We start from the raw sequence: 26,713 nt of genomic DNA on the forward strand, positions 1-26,713 counted from the left end.
GTTGGTAGTACAGCAGAACCCTTTGAACCACAAATTCTGACCTTTGTGATGCAAATGTAGCCATAGCCCAGTCTCCTTTCGTTGTAAACAAAGGAGCAGTCAGTGATGTTAATATCAATTCCACTCCGAAGAACATGTGTGTGCACCAGGTGATTTGAGATTTGATCCATCAGTGAGCGTCACGTCGTAGCTGTATGTGTCATCAGGCTCTGTGAATCTTGATGCCCGAGATGTGCGGGGACACACACAGACAGACAGATTTTGCACATTAATAGATGACGTCATATTGATGACATCAGGGATCTCCATATGGGCATGAAGGGACACAGACACATACAGGCTGGTACACAGATTGCGTATTTATACATATTTCTGGACAACCACCGATCTGGCTGACTTCTCACCCGGCCCATCACTCCCTCAGATCCTCTGCGATACACACAAGTCGATCGGTCGGACATTTATTTTCTAGAGATATGCAGGGGAGGGGACAGACAGACATGCAGTGATTCACACCTACGTCGCACCGCCGATCCGACTCTTGACGCAAGGTTTGTTTGGTTCTTTTTTTAGTCTGATGTCATGCTGTCAGCATGACACACACCATATTTGGGTGTAGCTGCAGTGGGAACTCTATATATGGTTATGTCTGAGTCATAGTGACGGGGCAGTATATATTAATATAGGATAATATATAGATATATAGACTAGACCGGTCTACTCTGGAACAATTGATGACTCACCAACTTGGGAGTGTGTGGGGATCTCCATATATGGGCATGAACAGGACACCGACACATACATACATGCACGCACGCAGAGAACAGGCATTACAAAACACAAGTTTCCAATGCACACAGTTTCTTTATTAATTGGGCTGCCGATGTAACAACATCACCACAGGATGTCTAATAAAGAATTGAAAACAGCACTAAAGAGTGCCAGAGAGGCCATTAAAAACAAAGAATTCAAAGAGGCTCTTAAACACTGCAAAGCTGTTTTGAACCTTGAGAAGAACAATTATAATGCGTGGGTGTTCATCGGCTTGGCGGCAAGTGAGCTGGACCAGCCAGACCAGGCTCAGACTGCGTACAGGAAGGCTGTTGAACTGGAACCTGAACAGGTACTGGCATGGCAGGGGTTGGCCAATCTGTACGAGAAGACTAACCAGTGGGATTTCAAAGCAGACCTACCTGACATCTACCAGAAACTTAGTGAGCTGTATGCCAGCTCAGACAAAAACAAATGTTATGACGTGATAAAAAAATTGTCAGACATCTATCAGTCAGACAAAGAATATTTAAAGTTGGCTAAAGTCTGCCTACGACGTATTGAACTGAAGGAGGAGGAGGCTGGACCTATGGAAGCAGATAATCTGTCTGCTCTCAGACAGCACCGATTCTGAGGAGCCGGACAATGAAACTCAACAACATCTAATCACAGCCTTTGAAAGGGCTATTGTTCTCACCGAACCTGTGCCAGGAGAGGACCACAGGAAGCTCTCAGCTGACTTTGTCAAATGTCTATCAAAACTGTCACACGAAGAGGCCAAAATGAAAGAGGTGTGTGAGTACATGCTGTCCCTCTATCCAACTCTGAGTTATCCTCTGGAGGTCCTCTGCTCTAACTATCTCAAAACAGGTGTCCTCAGTGAGGACTCAAGCCACTGTTTTGCCCGGCTCCTGGAAATGGTCCCAGACAGTGGTTTAGGTCATCTAGGTCTGGGTACCAAAGCTCTGCAGGAGGGCAAATATCTAGATGCCATTAAGAAGCTGGCACAAGGGTTAAAACAAATAGGTTCCAGTACAGGCTGGTACAGCCTGGCTCTGGCCCAGCTCAGAATGCACAGTTACTCAGACTGTGCCACATCCTGCGCCCAAGGTCTGACTTTGTGTATGTCTGGAGATGAGAAACTGAGGGTCAGCCTCCTGAGGCTGAGGCTCGAGGCCTTGGTGAGGAGCATGAATGAGAAGGCTGCAGACCAGGCTCTGGAGATACTCACAGAGATCCCAGGTGCTAAATATGATTCTGTTCTGATGGCCTTTAAAGGAAGAGCGTATCTGATCAAAGGACAGGTGGACCGTGCCCTCCAGGTATCATCTGAGCTGCTAGGATCTGACCCTAATTTGGCTCAGGGCTTGGCGCTAAGAGGACTTGCCCAGTTAGCCCAGAATCAGCATCAATTGGCAGAGCAGAGTTTCATTCAGGCAGCAGCCCAGGGCCCAGATTGTGGGGAATACTATTTCCTCCTGGGACAGCTCTTCTGGGACATGGGAGAAGAAACTCGTCAAGACAGGACCAAGGCCCACATGCACTTGATGAAGGCAGCGAAGCAGGACCCCCACCTTGGTTCTGTGTTCCGCTACCTGGGACATTACTACCGCGAGGTGGCTAAGGACCGTGGCCGAGCACAAGGCTGCTATAAGAAGGCCTTTGAATTGGACAACAGCGATGCTGAGTCAGGGGCTGCCTCTGTGGACCTCTGTATGGAGCAAGGGGACATGGACACTGCCTTGGCAATGCTTCAGTCAGTGTTACAGAAAGCCTCTCCAGGCTCGTCCAAGTGGGCTTGGATGAGAAGTGGCCTTTACCACCTAAAGGTTGGACAGCATCCGCAGGCCATCGCCGACCTGCAGGCAGCTCTGAGGGCCGACCCAGAGGACTGGGTGTGTTGGGAGTGTTTGGGTGAAGCCTACCTGAACCGCAGGAGCTTCACGGCAGCCATGAAGGCCTTTGGCAAGGCCCACCAGCTCCACCCTTCCTCCATCTACAGTGTCTACCAGGCAGCTGCAATCAAACAGACCATGGGCAAATTCAAAGAGGCTGCTGCAGAGTACCTGCAGATCACAGCACGGGAGGACTATGTCCCTGCTTTAAAAGGTCTAGGGGAGTGTCTGCTGGAACTGGCTAAAGGTATGATGGAAGATTGCAGAGATGGACGGGCGATTGACCTCATCCAACAGGCTTTAAAAAACCTCTTCAGAGCAGTGGAACTTCGTCCAGACCTGTCCTGTTTGTGGAAGCTGCTTGGAGATGCCTGCACCACCGTTGGAACCATGTCCCCAAACAGAGCCCAAGTTCTGGTGCCTGGACCGTTGGCTGGTTTAGAACCCACCACCCAGAGCCACAGTCTTAACCAGGCCCAGACACTCAAAGTTGGGGAGAGGTTTTATGGCCGTGCCCTGAAGTTAATGCCTGAGGCTGCCAGCCTTTGGTATGCCCTGGGGCTAATCTACTACCACCAGGCCAACATATCCTGCCCTGCAGAGGAGGAGGGCAGCTTTCTCCTGGAGAAGGCCCAACAGTGTGTGAAAAAGGCAATTAAGATGGACAATGGGAACCACAGCTATTGGAATGCTTTTGGAGTGATTGCCATGAACAAAGGAGTTGAAAACCTTTCCCTGGCTCAACATTGCTTCATCAAATCCATTCAAGCAGAGGCTAATAATGTTGTTGCCTGGACAAATCTTGGTGCCCTGTATCTGAAGAAGAAAAATATTGCGCTTTCACATGAGGCCTTCAAGATTTCCCAGTCCTTGGAGCCCCTTTATGTCAATTGCTGGATTGGACAGGCCCTGATAGCAGAGACAGTGGGAAACCATGACACCATGGATCTCTTTAGGCACACCACGGAGCTAAGCACACATGCAGAGGGAGTGAAAGGCTATGCCTACTGGGTGTGCTCTACTCTGCTTGACAAGAGCAACAGAGACTCTGAGCTGTATCGCTACAATATTGTCCAGATGAACGCTGTCGCCTCAGTTCAGGTGGCTCTCAGCAAGTACACAGAGAGGATCCAGTGTGATCCTGATTCCTTCATTATGCTGGGATACCTAAACGAACATCTGCAGCTGAAGATGCAGGCTGTGCGGGCCTACCAGAGGGCTGTGGAACTGCTTCAATCAACGTCTCCTTCAGAAAAACTGTCTTTTGCTATGGGCAGCTATGGTCGTGCATTATGCACCTCGGGTCAATGGGAAGATGCGGTGCGTGTGTACTCTTCGACGCCACTGCAGGACCTCTGTGATCTGACTGGCCTGGCTCTGGCCTTCTGTAGGGCAGGGCTCATCCCACAAAGCACTGATGCGTATGAGCGTGCCCTGGTGGTGGCGTCCAGTGAGAAGGAGAAGGCATACGTCTTGACAGCCCTGGCGCTGCTGCAGCACAGACAGGGTAACCTGGACGCTGCTAAAACCCTGCTCTTCAAATGCTCCATGTTAAAGGAGCCTATCCCAGAGTCTCTACTGTGCCTCTGCTCCCTGGGTTTGGTCCATCATGATGCTACACTAGCCACTGCTGCTCTAACAGAGCTGCTGAAACTGGGAATGGCCACAGGAGATGCTGTGGAGCAGCGATGTCTGCTCACCTGTGCCCTGTTGGTCCTACAAGGTAACTACAGTGCTGTGCAGAGGGAGGCAGCCAGAGCCGTACATAGCAATCCAGGCAACCCATCTCTATGGGCCCTCCTGTCCAGGCTGGTCCCAAAGTACTGCCCCGGGAAAGCTAATGGTGGAGCGATGGCCGGCCATGTGGCCTGTCTTTCCAGTATTACTCAGGGAAAGGGAGCATTGTTATACAGTGGCGTAAACCAGCTGGCCAGTGGGAGACACTCTGGAGAAGACAGGCACAGGAATGCACTGAAAACCATGCAGAGAGCTGTGCTGATCCGTCCTGATGACCCTGCAGTGTGGGCGGGATTAATGGCTGCCTGTCACACAGAAAACACTTGCTGTTTCCTCTACGGCTCTGCTCCTTACAGAAAAGGACTGGAGCTAACCCTGATGTCAGTGGTCTCTGAGAAAGTGCGTGATGTGGAACAGTTGGAGCGCCCCCTGGCACAGGCTCTGGAAGGCTGGGTACTGCAACAGGCAGTGACAGGTCTCACCTTGGGAGGGCAGCTTGACCAAGCTGAGGCCCTCTGCTCACAGGTGCTGAATGTGTCTCCAGAACATCCAGCAGTAGTGCTGTTGCTCAGACAGGTGCAGTGTCAGCGCCTCCTCATGGCTGAAGGTGGTGGTACTGCACTACCAGAGGCTGTACTGGAACAGCTCAGTAGCACCGTCATGGCTAACCCCAACCAGCTAGGAGCTTGGCATTGGTTTGCAGAGGTTTATCGTAACCAGGGACTTCTGTTCCAAGCTGTGATGGCTTACAGACAGAGTCTGCAGCTGGCCTTGCAGCTGGGTGTGCACAGTAGCCAGATATCCAGCCTGCTCAGACTGGCTCTGCTGGCCCTGAGACCCTGCATGGCTGGTGTTCTTGGTAATGACTGGAAGGACTTGGTGCTTGAGGCCACCACTGAGGTGCTGAAGTTGGGATCCTCCCCTGTGGTGGTCCTCTTCCAGGCTCTGCTCCAGTTTACCACCAAGATGGCCGCTAAGGAAACCAGGTGTCTGCTAGAGCGCCTGGTGTACATGTCCTCCCAGGACTGCCCTGTGTCAGTGGGCCAGGTGGCAAGGTGGTACCTCCTAAGACACCTTCATGCCAAAAATGACCAGGAGCTGATGGATACTCTTTTGGAACACGCCAAAATGAAAAGAGACCATAGACTGCTGGAGTTCCATTCACTGCTTACATCCCCTTCTTTGTCCTGAAGCTCAGACGCAGACCCAACACAAGATGAAACACCCAACTCTCATCTTTATTCACACATTGAAATGAATTATCTACATCATTCTGCAAGGTGGGGTCCTCCTCTTGATGGATGGTTTAACTCTGGGAGTGTGCAGGTGTAACTAGGTGGACCCTGTGAGGGATTTCTGCACAATTAACCTATGTACAGACGCCTGGGTCTAACAACCCAACGCTATTGATTGTTGTCCATATACACAGAAAGAAATGCATGAATCCTTTGATATTAGTTTTAATACACTAAAGTATCAAACCATCATAAAGTAGATTTGCTGTCTTTAAATATCTATATCTATATCTATAATATATATATATATATATATATATATATAAAATATGTTAAACATTCTGTCCACAAAAAAAGAACAACACACACACACACACACACACACACACACACACACACACACACACACACACACACACACACACACACACACACACACACACACACACACACACACACACATACTGTATACAGCGTTGTACCCTGTATATATACACTGTAACATGTATATAACGACGCAATGTGACGCAATCTGTTTAACCCATTGCGCTGTACCCCCTCCAACTGTATATACTTTCCCCATTTTCTTAAACTGTTTTTATTATATTTTGACACTTGCTGTGGCAATACATATAGACATGAACAAAGTCAGTCGGGAAATTGTCACTGAAATGCCATCTGCCGTCTCCCCTATGCTCTGTTAACATTATGTGGGTAAATCAAGTGGCAAATCAAATGAAATGTGAAACACATCATCTATTGAAAAAACAAGAAGATATGTTCATATGTTGACAAAGACACTCCATACATTTGGAGACATATTTTTATTCAAATATATATCGTCTCCAGTTCATGTAGGATTATTTTAAAAGTGGGCTAAACTACAGTTGAGTTGAATTTCAGTGGCTTCTATGGCTGGCCTGCAGTACACCGTTCTCCCTTACCCTGGGTGGTTGCGCTGTCTCTCTCTGTGGGCGTGAATTTGTAGGCGCCCGTGTGTCCTATGAGAGGGCGCTATCATAAAACAAACTACAATCCCAGCATGCCTTGTAACATTGACTTTTGCAACGTTTCGTGTCGACGTGGGAAAGGGAGGGATCCATCTAGTCACAAACAAAATAGTCTGGGGTGTAATGTTATGTTAGCTAATGTTACATGAGACATTATGGGTTCGTGGTAATTCCGTTTGATCGACTTGATCAATGACATTGGAAGTATGTGGCTTAAACCCGAGGAAATATTGCTTAAAAACGCGTTTAAATTATGGGTCACTGAGAATAATAATGATTATTTCATATTGCAAAGGAGACGAGGGTATGGTGAAGGTGCAGGCGGTTTGACAGGTAACGTCATGTTTTCACTACTTACTCAGTAGCTTTTACCAAGCAGATGTTGCATTGCCGACCCATCGTATGACCTATAAATAAATGCAGACGTGGTCAAATGAATTTCATAATCTGGGTTATTGTGCCATGAACGATGTGTGCTGGAATGGACTGATTGCAACAGGTAACAGGATTGGTGAAATTAGGACTCATCTCAAGTTACCAAACATTAGGTCTATAACGTTTTTCAGGCCAAGGACCCCTTAGCTGAGAGAGAGATGAAGCAGGGACCCCCATTATACATTGTATAAAATATAACTTTTTTCATAGATTTCATAGATGGCTTCATAGACTTGTATGACAGCACTGTCATCAGTGTATGTTGGATTCATATTAATGTGTGTTTTCAGACATTTAACCACTTAAACCGTCAATACTAAGTAAACTTGACCTTTCACTCTGTACTTGGTCTGCTCTTTTTTCCCCTCTACACCAAACCTCTTTGTCAAAAATAGCAGATCTACAAGCCAGCATGAGGCGTTGTGCGCTTCTAGATCTGCTATTTTTGGCTAAGGTTCTCCTCAGAATAGGGATGCTGGGTGGAAGTGGTTAATGTAAAAATCACACAAAGATTTGGCCCTTACCCCCTGTAGTAACTCTTGTTAAGTTAACATTTCCATCTAATTTTGCTGCTCTGTGTTTAGGCTACTGAGCTGTGGGGCCATTAATGACATACCCAACTTCTATACTTTATATTCTAAACTTTGATTGACATCCAGATGTATTAGTAATTTGACAGAGTTCAAGCAGTGCTACTGGCATTCCCACTAGATGGCCCAGCTTAGTAGGTTCCTTTCCAGAGTGTCACCACCATCCTAATGAATGGGTTTGTAGATGAAATAATTGCAGCCTTATGTGGGCAGTCTAATGATGGTGGAGGTTAATCACTGCTTGACATTACATCGAAGGTTGCACTTGAACCCCTCTCCGACAAAGACCCCTGCATGTCTGAAGTATCCTGTTTGAATCTCTCCCTTGTAGTGCTACTGGGATTTCACCTTCATGAATATGCAATGTGTTTGCTTTGCTGTATATAAAATATGTGGCGATTTACTGGGACAACATCTGGAGAGCTGTGTCAAGCCAAGCGGGCCTGTGTGCTGATGCTGGGTCTGAGTGTGTTTTTGACCTTGTTAATAATTCATAGAGGACATGTCAGAGATAATAATATTAGATGTCATGGGCATCGGGCACTGCCATGGACCCTGGGAATATCATGTCCTCACAGCGATGATGTATGATTTCTTTAAAAAGAGAGCATCATTAATCATAGCTTCATGAATAGATTTGTCAAGTGTTCATATCTGTCACCATTGGTTGTATTAATGGGGTTAAGTTGCTTGCATTCACAGGTCTTCTTGTGGGAACTCTGGATACTGTGTTGGATTCTACATCCAAGGTTGCTCCCTTTCGGATTCTACACCACACACCGGACTCACAAGTGTATTGGTCAATAGCATGTGGTATGAAGTGTTTTACTTTTACCTCATTTGCATTGAAGCCCCCCCCCCCCAAAAAAAAAAGCATATATCAGACGTTTATGTTTGTTGCTGATGCTGCTATTGTTGTTGTTGTTGGCTTAGCTGCAACCAAAGAGGAGATCGTCCAGCACTGGCAATGGCTGCAGCAGAACATCATGAGAACGCTCTCTGTCTTCGACTGTAGTGATGACATCACCAGTTTTGTGCAGGGCAAAATCAGAGTAAGAAATCACCAATGAATCACACTACTAAAGGGAATCTGGTCAGGCAGCACAGCTCTTTTTATTGAGGGGGAATGTTTTGTCTGTGATTTTATACAAGTTCATTCATAAAGTGCAGGAATATATAGTTTTCTCAATACATTTGGAGATGCTTCAGTCAATGAATGCTCCAACCAGCAGTGACCATTGTCTGCCTTTTTGTAGGGTCTCATTGCTGAAGAAGGGAAGGTATCACTGGTGCAGGAGGATGACCCAGAGAAGTTTCGAGAAGCTCTTTTAAGGTTTGAGAAGTGGTTTGAACTTCCTCAGAAGGAGAAGCTGGTCACCTACTACTCCTGCAGCTACTGGAGGGGCAGGGTCCCCTGCCAGGGCTGGCTGTACCTGAGCACAAACTTCCTCTGCTTCTATTCCTATCTGCTCGGATCTGAAGGTAAGTAATACCTACAATGTGCTTTACTGACACTGGGGATTTGTTTACAGCACATTATGTTCCTTATGTACAGTAGGTGCGTATGGGTAAAAGATTCAACACTATAGACTTTGATGTTTCAAGATAACATTTAATTTCGTTGTGATATGTTAAGCAAAGGCTTGTTTTATGGTAATCCGACAATTAGATTTTGAGATGGCTTGAGTCCAAGGATACATTTTGGCCTAAGAGTGGTGCTAGAGGAAAGGCCATGGTTAATAAAATAAATAGAGTTCATCCTCTGGGGTGCATGAAGGTGCACAACTATGTTTCCCTTGGCAATCCAGTCAGTATTTCTTTTTTTAGATATCTTGTTTAGGATAAACATTTTGGACAGACTCACAGAAATAATTTAGCCGGATCTCAGTCAGTGCTCCTGATGCACATGCATTTTGTGAAGGATGGTATGTTAAAAAATTTCAGTATTGACCTGTCAAAATCATTAGATATCAGAGCACTGCCCTTGTCTTCTGGGAGCAGTGAACTAGCAGATAATGGTAGAGACTGTCACACTGTAAAGGTACACAGTAAAGTGTTGTCTGTCTGTTGGATGTTTTTTTTTTAGAGAACATATTAAGTAATGATGTTTTTGTTTGGTTTTAATTTACACTAACATGCAACTTTAAGAACAATGCTTTAACTATGTTGTGATAGGATGATCATGTATGATGATGATGATGATTGTGATTCCTCAGTGAAACTGATCATCTCCTGGGATGAGGTGTGGAGGCTGGAGAAAACCACTAATGTCATTCTCACTGAGAGCATCCATGTTCTGGCTCATGGCGAGGATCACTATTTCTCCATGTTGCTGCACCTTAATGAAACTTTCCTTATCATGGAACAGTTGGCTGACTACTCCATCAAGCGTCTTTTTGATAAAGAGACATTCCAACGAGAACCAGCCCTCTCTGACCCTCTTCAGATTACCAAGAGGTACTGACTGTCACACTGACTGCACTGCACTGTGTTACATTATCCTATTAGTAATGGTGGTTGGTGGTAAACTCAGTCCAAGTCTACATAGAATCAGAAGATCTAGTAATCTGGTATGTCTGCTTTAATCTGTCTGGAGTACCCATTGAGTGGAGTTTTCATTTAGGAGATTTAAGACTATAAAAATTAGTGTCAAAACATTTCGATAAAGGGGTAAGAGATATATTTTGTTGAGCGGCGAAGTGATGTGAAAGTGTTGTAATCTGTCTGTCTGTCAGTCCATTTGTATGTGCAGTATGTACTAGTATTTGTATGCGTCACACTGTCCACACATTTGTCCATCAGAGGGTGCTGAAAAAGCCAAAACAAGTTAGTGCTTTTGTGTGCACCCCAGACAAGTTGCATGATTTAATATTTAGATATTTCATTTTCATTTGATCATACACACCACCCTCCTATACACAGTAAGTCCATTGAACTTCAAACTCAAAAATACACTTTTCTAATTCATGAATTTGAAAATTGTGATGTGCGTTGCCATGGTTATTTTTGCAACATCAAGGTGGAGCAGAATTATTTTTCAAACTACTGCTTCATGAGCTAACTTGAAGCAACCTGAAAATGCAAGCCATTTTTTAAAATTAGTCATCAATATCTGGCAATTTTGATTGACTGTGAGTGTGAGAGGACTAGGATACTAGAGAATGCTCTTTACAGTTCACTCTCTGACGTTCCATTTGCTTTGCTCTCCCCCAGAGGCCTGGAGACTCATGCTAGGAGCGAGCAGTTCCGGGCATTTTTCAGACTTCCTAAGGAGGAGAATCTGTTAGAGGTATATGAGAGCTTCCTGTGGGTCCCCTTCAGCCATTTCAACACACTCGGCAAGATCTGTGTCTCTGAGAGCTACTTGTGTTTTGCAAGTCAGGATGGGAGCCAGTGCCACGTTATTATTCCCATGCGAGAGGTAAAGCAAAGCACAGTGCATCGTTACAATACAGCATACGCCTGTCAAACCTCAAATCTCTGATTGCAGCTTGTCTCTAATACATTCATGGTGTTTTATATTGAAACAAATAGACAGCTGGGCTGTTAACAGGAGTTGAACATTATCTTGTTTTTTGTAATGAAGTCTTATTTATTTTGTGTTGTTGAACAATGGCCTCTTGCAGATCATAAGTGTGGAGAAGCCAGACAGCAGCAGCAGGGCGTTGACAGTGTGTGTGCGGGGTAAGAGAGCACTGCGTTTCTCAGAGGTCCGGGACTATGAGCGGCTTGCCAACTCAATCCGTAGCAGGTGCGGGATGACTGCAAGCCCTCAGCACCTTGCACAAGCTGGGGTAACTTTCCCTGGTTTACAGGATGTATCTGTTCATCGTCCCTTTGTTGTTGTTATGCAATCTTTTTCCCTTGTTCTCCCAATTTGTTCGTTATATGCTGATTCCCAATTCCCCTTTGTACTGTATTCCCATGTCACTGTCACTGACCATAGTTGTGTTTAATTGGCTCGGCAGCTGATTTGAAGTAGAAACACATGACATCTTCATGTGTTTCCAGTTCCAGTTTGACGTTTTATTCTATGACATATTTTACGGCCATTAATATTGCGACCAGAATCTTTAAGCTGTTATGTTATGTGCTTTTTAATACTCATAATTATAAAAAAGTTATAAAAAGTGTGTTGATTTATGTAGATTATCTTGTTCAACAAAACATGTGAATACCATAAACCTTTTGTTTGCTACAGAGCTTATTGTATTAATTCCTCCAAAAGCTCAATTGGAAATGTGCAATGTAGTAGAGGCCCTAGGAGGGGTCCACGCGCACCCTCTTTTTTTTCTAGTTTTGATTTTTGGCATCCATAAGACCTCTAATATAGGGATTTAGATGATCCCAAGAAAAAAAGTGGTCCAAAGTGTGTTTTTTTCAATGTTTTATTACCCCTATGAGACCTGCAGGATTGCTGGCTGAAACGCCGGCGAGACTGTCTTTCGGAGACTGTGGCACGCTCAAATTTAGACGTAGCCCAAAGATAGAGATATCATTTGACTCTAGACAACCTCAGGTTTCCAATGGGACCAACCTTGTCATGCTACCTTGTCGCTAAGGGGGCTAAATACCTAATGATTCAAATTTAGACAACATTTTGTCGAGGGAAAAACGGCCATCACTATTTTCCAAATGGTCCCCTGAGCTGTCACCTTGATATAAGTGAATTGAAATTGGTTACATGTATACCTACAAGCCTCCCCTGTACATAAATGCCACATTTATGCCAATCTCATGCAGTTTTGGGCAAGAATCATGCAGTTTATTGCATGCAGTACAAATATGTAATTTCCGCCTATTGTAAAAAGGAGACCACTTTACTGTATCTATAGCTGCATGAGACCACTGTACTGTATCTATAGCTGCATGAGACCACTGTACTGTATCTATAGCTGTATGAGACCACTGTACTGCACCTATAGCTGTATGAGACCACTGTACTGTATCTATAGCTGTATGAGACCACTGTACTGTATCTATAGCCGTATGAGACCACTGTACTGTATCTATAGCGGCATGCATGAGACCACTGTATCTATAGCTGCATGAGACCACTGTACTGTATCTATAGCTGCATGAGACCACTGTACTGTATCTATAGCTGCATGAGACCACTGTACTGTATCTATAGCTGCATGAGACCACTGTACTGTATCTATAGCTGCATGCATGAGACCACTGTATCTATAGCTGCATGAGACCACTGTACTGTATCTATAGCTGCATGAGACCACTGTACTGTATCTATAGCTGCATGAGACCACTGTCTGCATCTATATCCCACTATACTGAATCTAAACCGCTGTACTGCATATATAGATTACTGTACTCCATCTATAGACCACATACATTGACCACTGTACTGTATCTATAGACCACTATACTGCATCTCAACTCAACACAACTCAATGGGGGGGGGGGGGGGTCCACAGATGCACTACAGTGGTCTCCAGATGTGTCTATAGAAGCACTAGAGGGGTCTACAGGTGCACTAGAGTGGGCTACAGATGCACTAGAGTGGTCTACATGTGCACTAGAGTGGTCTACAGATGCAATAGAGTGGTCTACAGCCAGGTGCACTAGAGTGGGCTAGAGAGGCACTGGAGTGGTCTACAGATGCACTAGAGTGGTCTACAGATGCAATAGAGTGGGCTACAAATGCACTACAATGGTCTACATACCACGACAGGGGTCTACAGATGCACTAGAGTGGTCTATAGATACATTACAGCATTCTATAGATACAGTAGGTAGTCTACAGATGTAGTACAGTGGTCTCATACAGCTATAGATACAGTGCAGTGGTCTATATATACAGTACAGTGGTATATATATGCAGTACAGTGGTTTATAGATTCAGTACAGTGATCTATAGATGCAGTACAGTGGTCAAGATGCAGTACATGATCTCATGCAGCTATAGATGCAGTGGTCTCATATAGAAAGAGATGAAGTACAGTGGTCTAGATACAGTACAGTGGTCTCATGCATGCAGCTATAGATACAGTACAGTGGTCTCATACAGCTATAGATACAGTACAGTGGTCTCATACAGCTATAGATGCAGTACAGTGGTCTCATACAGCTATAGATGCAGTACAGTGGTCTCATACAGCTATAGATACAGTACAGTGGTCTCATACAGCTATAGATGCAGTACAGTGGTCTCATACAGCTATAGATGCAGTACAGTGGTCTCATACAGCTATAGATACAGTACAGTGGTCTCATTCAGCTATAGATACAGTACAGTGGTCTCATACAGCTATAAATACAGTACACTGGTCTCATACAGCTATAGATACAGTACAGTGGTCTCATACAGCTATAGATACAGTACAGTGGTCTCATACAGCTATAGATACAGTAAAGTGGTCTCCTTTTTACAATAGGCGGAAATTACATATTTGTACTGCATGCAATAAACTGCATGATTCTTGCCCAAAACTGCATGAGATTGGCATAAATGTGGCATTTATGTACAGGGGAGGCTTGTAGGTATACATGTAACCCATTTCAATTCACTTATATCAAGGTGACAGCTCAGGGGACCATTTGGAAAACAGTGATGGACGTTTTTCCCTCGACAAAATGTTGTCTAACTTTGAATCCTTCCCGACAAGGTAGCATGACAAGGTTGGTCCCATTGGAAACCTGAGGTTGTCTAGAATCAAATGGAATCTCTATCTTTGGGCTACGTCTAAATTTGAGCGTGCTACAGTCTCCGAAAGACAGTCTCGCTGGCATTTCAGCCAGCAATCCTGCAGGTCTCATAGGGGTAATAAAACATTGAAAAAAACACACTTTGGACCACTTTTTTTCTTGGGATCATCAAAATCCCTATATTAGAGGTCCTATGGATGCCAAAAATCGAAACTAGAAAAAAAAATAAGAGGGTACGCGTTAGGCCTCTACTAATGGGAACCCATGGTGGCAGTAACTTTCTGGTTGACCTACAAAATGACATCATCCCTGTAGCACTCTTTGATGTGTACTGTATTTTTATGCTGCAATCCATGCAGGGGGTTTGTCAGTCACTCATCAACCACATGGAGGACAACCCAGAAGAACTAACCCTGATGGTGGGGCAGAAGGACAGCAGTAAGGCAGTCAGCACTGAGGCCCTGATGACTGTGTTCCACCCTCAGGATGTCGAAAACCTCGACCCCAAATTGGTAAACACCAGTAGACTTTATTTCCATTGGAAATCTGAGGCACACAATTAATGTTAAGTCGTTATAATTCTGTGATGGGTGGGGAAAAACACTTTTTGTGTTTTGTTTGACAGCTTAAAGAGAAGATGAAAGAGCAGTCGTGGAATATCCACTTCTCCGAGTATGGACGTGGCACAAGTATGTTTTTTACCAAAAAGACACGAGACCTCATCGTTCGTGGTGTACCAGAGGCGTTGAGAGGAGAGCTATGGATGCTTTTCTCAGGTATTGCAGAAATATTTTATCTCTTGATAATTGAACACTGTGTGATTGTGAGTTTAATGCATCACATAAATTATTAAGTAATATGGTCAGCTGGAAACAGCTTCTGGATTGACAGTAGAGTGTCTGTGTGTTGGGGGGTTGTCTTTTTTAGGTGCAGTAAATGACATGGCCACTCACCCAGGCTATTACACTGACCTGGTGGAGCAGTCCCTGGGCACAAGCACACTGGCTACAGATGAGATAGAGAGAGACTTGCACCGCTCTCTGCCAGAGCACCCTGCCTTTCAGAGTGACACTGGAATCTCTGCTCTACGCAGGGTTCTTACTGCCTATGCCTACAGGAACCCCAAAATTGGCTACTGCCAGGTACAATGCTGGAACATGTCTACATTCTTCGCTTGTTGGTGATTAATCCCATAGATATATTGGATGTTTATTAATATACCTATCTTTGATAGCCCATATATTTCCCCCCCCCTATCTACTGTAGGCCATGAATATTCTCACATCCGTTCTGCTACTCTACGCTAAAGAAGAGGAGGCCTTCTGGCTACTAGTGGCTGTCTGTGAGAGGATGCTGCCTGATTACTTCAACCGTCGTATCATTGGTGAGAGTTAGGGGTGTACTGGAGGTGGGGCGAGGTGGAGCGCCACTAGTTGTGGAGCGCCCGCACATGCCTACTCGTGAGAGTGGGTCCACCTTGCGTATCGATCAAACAGTTCACACTTTTTTTTAACCCATTTTGTAACTCATTTTTTCACCCAGTGCCAATTATCTAAGTAATCCTCGGCGCTACACTCCCTCTGCCAGCCTAGGGAGAGCCTAGAGCCGAGCTCATGCCTCCTTCGATGTATGAGAGCTAGCAAGCCGCTTCTTATTACCTGACAGGGGGGAGGTTCCCTGGTTAGACGTAGCGCGTGGAAGGAACACGTTATTCCAACCAGTTCCTTTCCCCTCCATCAGCCGCCCTGGCTGACCAGGGGGAGGCAGTATAAAGACCAGGATTCACACATTCAGTTCACACCTCATACAAAAGCTGCAGAGTGTTAACGTGCTCGTGACGTAGCGCTCCAGTAGTTAAAAGCTCCACAGTACACCACTGATGAGAATGGTGATTAGAATAATACGTTGTGCTAAATGTACTTACCACACCACAGTAACCTTTGACTACAGGACTGGTAGTAACTGGACTAGTAGCTTTGCTTTTGATGTAGAGCTGATATTACTTCAGTCAGACATCAAGGCTAAAAGTAATACTCCCCCTCCAGTAGTTTAGTGCTCTACATTTATTCTGGAGCCTCGAGCCACCATAACACATTTTGAAGAATAACTGAGTACAAACTAAAAAAATTGCTACTTACTGTAAGTTTTTGGCTAAAAGTGACATAATGTAAGTTTTTGGCTAAAAGTGACATAATGTTTCCATCATCCAGGGGAATGGTAGCTGGATAATCTGATATTGCCATGTAAGATTTGTTCCTGGTTCATCACAATAATGTGTTAGATTCGGGCACTCATAGTTAAAAGAGGGAGCAGCCTTTATTAAACCAACATGTTTTGACCACAGTGGTCTTCATCAGGGCAAAAAAGAATAATCAATAGCAATAATTTGATTGTCCAGGACTTACAACCAGTTTAGTTTGGACACTGGATTTCAATGGCATAGTGTTAAAGTAATACAAGGCAGGTCCACAAATAACGATTTTTAGCAGCCTCTGCTGGTCATTACCGTCACTGCAGGTCGTTTGTTTATTCCTGCATTACCCAGAATTCCATTTGTTTTCGCCGGAAGCGTTTCAAAAAGCGTTCTTTTAATTGTTTTATACTATCTGTGGATCGTGTCTCTTAGCCAGTGGAGCTTTAGTTACCGTGAGCTGTGTTTTCTTTTGCTGTTGTTTTTCCATCTTCAAATCCTACAATGTCTTAAAAACAGTGTGAGATTCCTTTTTGTTATTAGCGCGGTAGTTCCTGGCCAAGCAGGAAACCGGTGCGGTAGTTCCTGGCCAAACAGGAAACCGGTGCATTTCCGTTTCTGTTTTCCGTCCGGATGACGTCATTTTCGCGGGAAGGACGCACACAATACCGTTTCAATAGAAAATATAATAGAAAAGGCTTTCGGGGGTGAAATTCATGGAGTGGGTGTTGTGAAACATTTGCCACTCACAAAAGATATACAATTTAACTTTAGTTTTTTTTTAAAAGTTACCTAGTATTACTTTAACAAACGGTTTAAATATAAAATAAATTTCTTTTGGTTTCACAGTTAATTTTAATTAATTGAATTGAAGGTTAGACATTGGCAGTATGCTTAAGTCTAGGAATGGGTATGGTGTGGTTAAAGGTTAGAGTAATGATCTGGGGAGGGCAATCACAATGAATGACCATTGCGGGGCTGGATCCTGGATGATTTTTGTTACCTGGTAGCTGAGCTTTTAGTGGGTTGATCACATAATAGCTGTGTCCCCAGAACAATTGAGATCAATGGAGACCTGTTGCTCCAGGGCCCTCCCTCAGTTTCATGTCCCCCTCCTATCCTGTCTAAACGAAGCAACAAGGATATATTCATACCCTGTTTAAATCACAATGGAGGAATTTCCACTATGAGAGCCGTGTGTTCTGAGGTCAGTGCCTGCATTTCTTCAGGTGCTCTGGTGGACCAGGCTGTGTTTGAGGAACTGATCCGCGAGCAGCTCCCCCAGCTGGTGGAGCACATGACGGACCTGACGTTCTTCAGCTCCGTGTCCTTGTCCTGGTTCCTCACCCTGTTCATCAGCGTGCTGCCCATAGAGAGTGCTGTGAACGTGGTGGACTGCTTCTTCTACGACGGCATCAAAGCCATTTTGCAGCTCGGCCTGGCTGTGCTCGACAACAACATGGAGGCTCTGATTAGTTGCCATGACGATGCAGAAGCAGTCACGGTCCTGAACAAGTCTGTGTCAAAGGGCGAAATGTCAAAGTTTAGTTAGAGATGATGAATAAAAGCATAATGTATCCATAATTACAACATTCATTAACGTCCCCTTTCTCTCTCTGCGGCGCTATTTAATTCCTCACAGGTTTTTTGACAGTGTGACAAACAAAGATAGCCCATTGCCTCCCACTGTCCAGCAAGCCTCAGTGGGCAATAATGACAAAGGAACTCACCTCAAGGTTGACATCAGTGATCTCATCCGAGAAGCCTACGAGGTAAACCTTAATGATCAATTGTGTGTGTGTGTGTGTATAATTAATTCTTAAACTTTAATCATATAATTCTGTACAGAAATATGGACACATTCGTTCGGAGGAAGTGGAGAGTTTGCGGAAGAGAAACAAACTCCATGTGATCCAGACCTTGGAGGATACAACCAAACAAAATGTTGTGAGTGTTAGTGTTAGTTTTATAGTGTTGCAGGGTTTATGTCATTGCTGTATCATATCTGACTCCTGTCTCACATCGTGTGTCTCCTCTCTGACCTTGGTTTTGAATGAAGCATACAAATTTAAAAAGCACTGTAAATCTTAAACTATGCTTTCAGCTTCGTGTAGTGTCACAAGAGGTGAAGTTTGGCGCCTCGCAACTTGACGACATTTATCGATTGTTCAAAGTGAGTGAAGAGCTTAGGAATTCTCTAGACTGAACTCTTTAAACACACTTTAGCTTCAACCTTTTCTTACCAACATGATTGTCATGCAAATATAAATGTAAAAAACATTGTGTCAAACATTTATATCTGTTTATCCGTTTTCAGAGGCAGCATTTCCTCAGCTGCTATTGGAGGATCAACAGCCAAGCGCTGTTGCACCATGATCCCAGTCTGGCCTATTTAGATCAGTACCAGCTGGGCTTCCAGCAATTCAGCTCACTGTTCTCCCTGCTGCAGCCCTGGCCTCTCTGCACCAGCACGAACACCCTCTCCCTCTGGGTGTTCCGCCTGATAGATGGGAACCAGGATGGCCTTGTCAACTTTAAAGAGTTCTGCTATGCCCTTGGTATGCTCTCTCTCTTTCCCCTCCATCTCTCTATCCTTTCTGTTCCATGTTCAATGTCCCATCACTTACCATACCTTGATCTATGTCAGATCTCATATAGCTCCATGTGGAGTCTCACTACCCCTCTGCTGTTATTGTGTGTTGCTTCTCTCACAGATACTTTATACAGTGGCTCTTTCACAAATAGGCTGAAGTTCTTGTTCAAGCTGCACCTGCCACCAGGTAAGTGAAGGAACACATTGTTAATACCAAGCCCTGCAACTAAATTGGTTTGTTTCTTGTGAAAAGAGGTAGTGGTGTGCTTGAGGACTGATCTTTATTATATACTGTAAGGCTCATATATCATATACAGTAAGGGTTCAAGATCATCTCATAGACAGGAAACAAACTTCAGGAAGTTTTGCATAGAGCAGGAATATTTAAAAGACAAAAAAAGCTTTTATTCTGGGGGCCCATCAAACTGTCCTTGATTCTGAGCTAGATACTGTCTTTCTATCTGTCTAATGGAAAGGGGAAACAATAGCGTGTAGAAAAGGGGAAAGAACTTTGCCATGGCAACGTCTGGTTTAAAAGGCAGGAGGGCCGTTTTGCTAATGACAAGCTCCAACACCACTAAGTAATTTGGAGAAGAACTGCTTCAATCACCATTAATTGCTAAGCAATAGAAGTATAGAAAGATAGACTCACAGCGGCTGATGTGCTAGAATATGCTAGCAGGAGGCTATTTTTATATGGAGTGTACATTACTTCAGCACCAAGGACAGGTTCCATTCTGGTGCTAGAGTGCATTTGAGGTGTCAAGGCAGTGAGAAAAGATGTAATTTGTCCACATACCGTTGTCCACATTCCAACCAAGATGAACCTAGTATAGTGCTGGTGCTGGGCTAGTGATAATTCAAAGTTGGCTCAATGGCAAACCTTCTAAGCGTTGATTTTGTTTTCCCACGGGCTAGAGAGCTATGTCATTGGAATGGGAAAGCGGCAGTACATTTCCTTATAGAAGAACCCATTGCAGCCAGTATATAATTGATAATGAAAAATATATATATATCTTTCAGCAAATCTCTTAGTTACACGAACATTGTTATTGTGAAGCAGTTTTGTTCATAGAGGTGTTGGAGGTATTTCAAGATTTCAAGATTTGTTTGGGACACAATGAAGTGACCAGCTGTTTACAATAGGGCTGTCTCTAGACAGACATAGCTAACTTTATAATCTTCACAAATAATCATAAAACTTCTTCGCAATAACCATCCATAAGACAAAGGTAAGTGCATCCATGTTTAACAATAAAATGGATGCACAGAGTACTGTGGCTAGGGTAGGGTTAGGTATTTCTACCACCCATTACTAGCTAGGCTTTTTTTTAATATCACTGTATTCTAACTGTATACTATCTTTGCTAATTACCTATTTTAAATCTACTAACAAGCGCAATCTACTGTATATAGCTGTGCATAATTGAGCCAAATCATTGCCAATTTAATGAATTGTTATTAAATTAAGTTAAGTAAAATGGCTTGTGAAAAACTTGCAGTCACTTATACCATTTGTGTATATTGAGTTATTTATCTCGTTGACGTTTCTTTTACTGTAAAGATGATTTTGTCATTGTGGACATAGTCACATACATTCAGACACACAAACAGACACACCGCCTCATAACAATTCACAATCGCTTTGTGGCTCAATTAACTATTAATTACCTATATCTGGGCGCTCTGTTCAAACAATCCTTTCTTGTGTGCTGTTTTGTTTTGTGTTTGTGAGTGCACTCACTGAGACAATCTTTTAGCCTTCACAGGTAGTCCTTTACATTCAAAGGACCAAAGAATCCAGCTCTTTAATCCAATGACTGAAGACAGTTCTCACTTCACTAAACTGACTGGTCAGCTTCTTTGCTGTGCTCTTCCCCTTTCAAACTTCTTCCTTACCTTCTAAAGCACCATACTGGACAACATTTAAACAAATGCTAAGTCTACAAATAAAGCCACTAAGGTGAAAATTGGTTATGTTCATGTACAATATCTGGCCGATGTTATGAATAGACATGAATTGATAAATTAATGACATGTATTGATGTCAGTATGGTCCTTTAAGTGTGTGCCTGCCTACATTGTGATTGTGTTATCCACTTATGAATAATATGATTCTGTGTTTAAATCGTTGACATACTGTTCACATATTTTAGCATTCGATCTCCCAGAGGATGGTGTGATAAGGAAAAGTCCTGAGAGAGGTATTATTTCTACTTAATTGTCTTGCTTGTTAGTCTCTGGCTAGAACAGTAACTTAACTAACTAGCAGATTTGATCTCGTCTTGGTTTGTGTTTCAACTTGTTCCTCCATTTTACAGGTAGAGGAAAAGTAGACTTGCAGGCCTACCTGAAGCAATGGCAAGATGAGATACTTAAGAAAGAAGAGACCATCAAGGACTTACCTAGAATTAACCAGGTAATTCAACTCATTATTCATGCTGCTGGGACGACACATTATCTAATACCATGAATGCATATTTAAAAAGTGTTTCTCTCTTAGACTCAGTTCATCCAGTTCTCCAAGACCCTGTACAACCTCTTTCATGGTGACCAAGATGAGGAGCCTCTGTACCGCGCAGTGGCCCATGTGACCAGCCTGCTTTTGAGGATGGAGGAGGTCGGACGAAGGCTGCAGCAGGAGCCAAACGGTATCAAGGAGGGCATAAGGTCCTCGGAGTCTCCTCCGGAGGGGCCTCAAGTGAACACGGAATCCTTGATTTCCCCGGAGAGCAGCTCGGACATTTCGAGCACCCAGGAAACGGCACCCAAGCTCCAGGAGGTGGAGTGGTCGTTTGCCTTTGAACAGGTGTTGGCGTCTCTGCTCAACGAGCCCACTGTAGTGGGGTTCTTTGAAAGGCCCTTAGATGTTCAGACTCGACTGGACCAAGCCAAGGTTGCCCAACTGAAATCGAACGCAAACAAATGAATGGATACTTTGTCGGTCTGGCTTTTGATCAAAGCCATGCAATCACTTTGTCTCTAATGCTTTGTCCACTTGAAGGGAACGTATGATTTTGAAGGTGCAGCTTATAAGATATTGAGGATTGAGATGATGTCAATCATAAAGAGGCAGTCACTAAAGCAAAAACACTGCTTTAATTTGCTTCAATGGATTCATAATTTGGCATCTTGTGTCTGACACCAAAATGCTCTTCTCCCAGAGGGACAGCCCTTGGTTGTACAACACATGTAGCTACAGTAGGTGGTGTAGCTAGGTTGTTCAACCAGATTATGACCAGTAGATAGCTAGCTAAAAATGATGGCTGGAACAAAATGACAAAACAAATGTCCAGCAGTGCTTTCCTGCAAAACAAAGACTTTAAGCCAGTATAAAATGCCAATAACAGTCTTATGTCAATTCAGATTTGGATCTCAATGATGTAATAGACAAATAGACAGATAAACTTATATTGATCGGACATCCCCTCGTCATCCTCGAGGGGAATTCTGCTGAAATGTAATTGAATTTAAAAGTTGATTTGCCTCTGCTGGATGGAGATGCTATTAATGAGCATCGTTGTGGCCTCCTACAGCCAGAAATGTAACAGAATTAATGTCAGGCCCTAGACCTCATGTCATGTGAAGTACAGATCTAATTAGTGTAACATTGATGTTGACAGTGAGCACACCCAGGGGAGCTCTCTGGGCAGATGGACAGTTACTCTTTCAGATTGGTTATCGGTCATCACTTCTTCAAAGTGAGTCTTGCTTGCTTGTAACTGCCCAACCACTATGAATCTACTGTCCCCTGCTGTTTGCAGAGCAACTCTGTGTGATGAACCACAACACAAACCCGTTTCAATTTCTCACCTCAAGGGAGAGCTGTTCATGCAAAAATGATATTACAAAAGTCTTGATTGACCGTTTGACCACAAGGGGCACATTTCACAGCACCACCTATTGTAGACAACGTCTTGGAACGATTAACATACAAGAGGAAAGCTATACTGGTCAAAGCTATACTGGCCGGCCCACTCCCTGGTGTTCTTCCTCCCACAGCAGCACGTGCTATAAGCATAGCATGGCCTCATGTATGTCCTATGCTGGAGACATAGCCACTGTGCTTTAAGGTCTACACAGTTGCTGCAGGTACTGAAAAAATAGGCTGAATGACTGAGCAAAAACGTTCTGAGAAATTCAGCTAGGCATCAGTGGAGTTCAGAAAGTGACAACAAAGGGAAAAAATGCATTTTGTGCTTTTCACATTAAATGCTTAAAGGGAAGGTGTAATTCATCAATGTTTGCTTGAGAAAAAAAACATGCATGTTTTTTGTTTGTAATATTGCATTATGGAATTAATTTCTAGAGAGCATATGATATTGTTCATAAGCATCAGTTAAATGTACAGTAGTGGTTTGGTTATTAAACTAATGAGATTGCAAAAAAATATATAGGGTATGATATGGTGGATGACTGTGCAAACTCCTGCACATACTGTACGTTTGTGATATATTTTGCTTGGTAAATCTCATCTCAGGATGTAATTTGTGATGACTTAAAATAAGGAAGCAGGACATCTATTTTTTTTGTATATTTTTTCCTCATTGTGTTATCCTACAAACAACCAGCCTAATGATGCCACTTATCAAATCCATTGCCTGTAAAATGCCAGATATTACGTATTTCCGAGTTGTCTTACTGTAAGTGCATGTTGTCCTTCTGCTTCCTTCCATAGCATAGCACAAAAAAGCGCGTTTTGCGATGTGTGATTATACATGGCCTGCCGTTGCCTAATGTTTTCAAACATTTTATCATAAAAGCATTGAAAAATGTAATTGAGACATTGTTGCACATTAGCTGTATGCTGTACTGTACGCTGTATAAGTTTGGAGCTTGACTGCCAGCCACAGTAGATGACAATAGATGATACAATAGATATCGGAACAGTCTAGTGGTCAAGTTCACAATCTACTCTATTAGGACAAAGCAGGAAGATTCATAGGTTTTAATGTTTAAAGAAGCTTCGTAAGTGCAATTGTTCATCATTTGATATGATTTGGCTGTACCTTGAGCTATGTCATTTTATTTGTATTCATTGTTTTTATCTGACAAGTTCTTTTTGGATATCACTTAAAGAAACTTTCATTTGATATCAATATATATGTATCAATAGATTAAATATATAAAGTACATGTGATTTTCCTGTTAGCCGTCACATATTGTCACTATTTGTATAAAACAAATTTAAGTGACAGTGTCTCCAGTCCAAATGTAAGCAACTGTGCTGTACAGTGACTGTAATCAAAACTTGCAGCTTTAAGAGTGTATCAGCAAATTCTATAACATAGGACAGCATTTTTATTTCTAATATTTTAAGTTATTTTTGACAATAGTGGTCGATTTAATATATGACAATTAGCTTATGCCGTTTGCCATTGGTAGCAGTTTAATAACTTGGTAAAATCGCAGAAAACAACTATATAATGCAAAGTAATCATACAACTTATCTTGTAGTAGTATTACCTCAGTACAAATATATATTTTTTTGAATCATGCACATTGAAGTTTTTGTTTTTCTTTACTATAGTAAGTGACGCAATCTTACATTTTAAGATTTGCTTTGAATATAATTTGTTCACTTTGTTTTTAACTGTTTTCAGAAAGGGCCATATTGAGAATGTTTAGAAAATGTTAAGTATACTTCAGTTTAATCCCAATATCTTTTTGTGTGTTTTTTGTTCTGTCTCCTGGGACGAAAGCCAATTGTGTCCCTTTTTTAAGAGACAAATGATTCAAAGATGGAGCATGATTGTGCACAAGCACAGGCGGGACATGACAATGCTGTCAACCCTATCATTCCAAGTGATGTCCCTTGTATGGGTAACTGTCATACTTATTTTGTAGTCAGTGAATTTTGATGGGAATGATGCTTTTTTCCCCCCTTTACCTGAATGGTGATAACATATTCCCCATAATAAATGATAATAAAGACCGGAAATTATTCTATAAACACTTGTATTTTATGTGTATTTTTTCCATTATTTGCTCTGTGGTATATGTATGTCCAGATTAGAAATAATGAAATATGTACAACCATTTAAAGTTTTCCTCCAAAACAAGACCAGGTGCATAATGGATCAATGGCACCATTAGCACTCGTTTGATCTGTTATTTGTTCTTTACAGGTATTCTGGTGGTTCTGCGGTTCTCCTGGCACAGTGGGCTATGCTTCAGAAAACACTCACGGCATTCTGGGTGAGTCATGACCTTGGTGGCGCTATAACAGGCTGATTCGCATTTTTACCTATACTGTAACTGCACCGATCTGCGTAAAACGTATGCGCACTCCCTAGAGCCAAGGAAAAACCTTTGCCTATCATTTTTCACATCTGCCTTTTATAGCGCCACCAGGAGGCCGACTTATGTAGAACATTTTTAAAATATTACTCCTTCAGATTTTGTCCAAATTTCACGCAAATCGGTACACATTATCTCTATAGTCATGTGATCAAGTCGGATATGTTAGATTTTTCATATTCTATCCTATTGGCTAAGAGTTTGCAGGAGTGGCTTGTTTTGAACAAAAGGCCTCAAATCATGAGGCCGATTGCTGTGAAACTTTGCACGCACATTCGCACTACGTTGAGGAACAAATGCCACCCTTTTGACATTGCCCTATTATAGCGCCACCAGGAGGCTGATTTTTGCAAAACATTTAACTCCTTTAGACACATTACTCCTACAGACTGTCCAAACATCACGCAAATCGGTACACATTATCTCTATAGTCATGTGATAAAGATGGATCTGTCCGATTCATATTCCATCAACATTGCTGGCCCACAATAACCTACCTGACCTGGCGGAGACCTGTGCTCCGAGGAGCACTTTTTCTTGTTAGCATCTGTTTTGGCATGGCACACTTCTAAAACCCGATAGATAACATAAATTGGTCAACTACCTCCATATTTAGCTAGGTACCTAGCTATTATCAATAGCCTTGCTGGAGTCCTATTCTACAGTATGCTTTACTACTAAAAATATGAGATTGGCATACTTCATACTATATCTATGTTGGTGGTAGATGTTCTTATTCATTATTCATAGAGTACAGTCCAGTAGAGATGGTAGTGTGAATTAATGATACAAATGGCCACATCATGACCCATGCATGCATGCACGCACGCACACACACATAGATCCAAATTGTGTCGGCCCAAAGGAAAATCTTTAATAATTGTGTTTTTGACCACAGGTCCCTCTGTCAACACTTGAAGACCTACAGTATTAGGCCTGGCAAAGACCACCCAGAATCCAACACAATGCAGATAATTGGTATGTGTTATAATGTATTGTGTATAGCTAATGGACTGTGTTTGTAGGTGTCATTTTAGTATAATTTTAGCTTGTTCTTGGTGTTCTCACCCACCCCCAAACAACACCACCACCCCCAAACAGCCCCCACCCCTGACGCCGCAACCAGACCTCACTAGTTTCCAAACCCTGGCTACATTATGTCTGTTTGACCTAGAAACTGCAGGAGTCAATGACAGATGACCTCTTGAGTGTACAGTATCACTCACGTCTTCAGCCATGGCACAGGGTTACTACAGGGTTACAACCCTGTCACCTGTCTTTAACCACTTT

At 43.1% G+C, this 26,713-nt stretch overlaps 2 protein-coding genes across 4 annotated transcripts; both read left to right on the forward strand.

The window, feature by feature from the left end:
* Positions 1-904: 904 nt before the first annotated feature.
* LOC308090748 (tetratricopeptide repeat protein 37-like) lies at positions 905-5,594 on the forward strand (the record flags this gene model as incomplete). Its single annotated transcript, XM_080436012.1, is given in 2 exon segments — positions 905-1,350; positions 1,352-5,594. Coding segments are annotated over 2 exon segments (4,689 nt in total).
* A 1,134-nt stretch (positions 5,595-6,728) lies between these two features.
* Positions 6,729-25,078, forward strand: tbc1d8b (TBC1 domain family member 8B). Of its 3 annotated transcripts, XR_013933540.1 has the most exons (22): positions 6,729-6,981; positions 8,376-8,486; positions 8,607-8,725; positions 8,930-9,155; positions 9,890-10,130; positions 10,887-11,094; positions 11,300-11,467; positions 14,699-14,851; positions 14,965-15,115; positions 15,267-15,481; positions 15,606-15,723; positions 17,760-18,045; positions 18,173-18,302; positions 18,379-18,477; positions 18,635-18,703; positions 18,848-19,088; positions 19,245-19,310; positions 20,884-20,976; positions 21,280-21,327; positions 21,445-21,542; positions 21,627-23,251; positions 23,293-25,078. XR_013933540.1 is itself a non-coding variant. In XM_080434588.1 (21 exons), exons 1-21 carry the CDS (start codon positions 6,855-6,857, stop codon positions 22,050-22,052), a joined length of 3,393 nt encoding a protein of 1,130 aa, XP_080290714.1. In that variant the 5' UTR covers positions 6,729-6,854; the 3' UTR covers positions 22,053-25,078. The 3 variants fall into 3 exon arrangements, 2 of the variants coding, with proteins under 2 accessions (XP_080290714.1, XP_080290715.1); XM_080434588.1 differs by having other exon boundaries at positions 21,627-25,078; XM_080434589.1 differs by lacking the exon at positions 20,884-20,976 and having other exon boundaries at positions 21,627-25,078.
* The last annotated feature ends 1,635 nt before the right edge of the window (positions 25,079-26,713 follow it).

The sequence above is a fragment of the Gymnoscopelus braueri genome (genome assembly GCF_963280865.1).
Source record: "Gymnoscopelus braueri genome assembly, chromosome: 8".
Taxonomy (NCBI): domain Eukaryota; kingdom Metazoa; phylum Chordata; class Actinopteri; order Myctophiformes; family Myctophidae; genus Gymnoscopelus; species Gymnoscopelus braueri.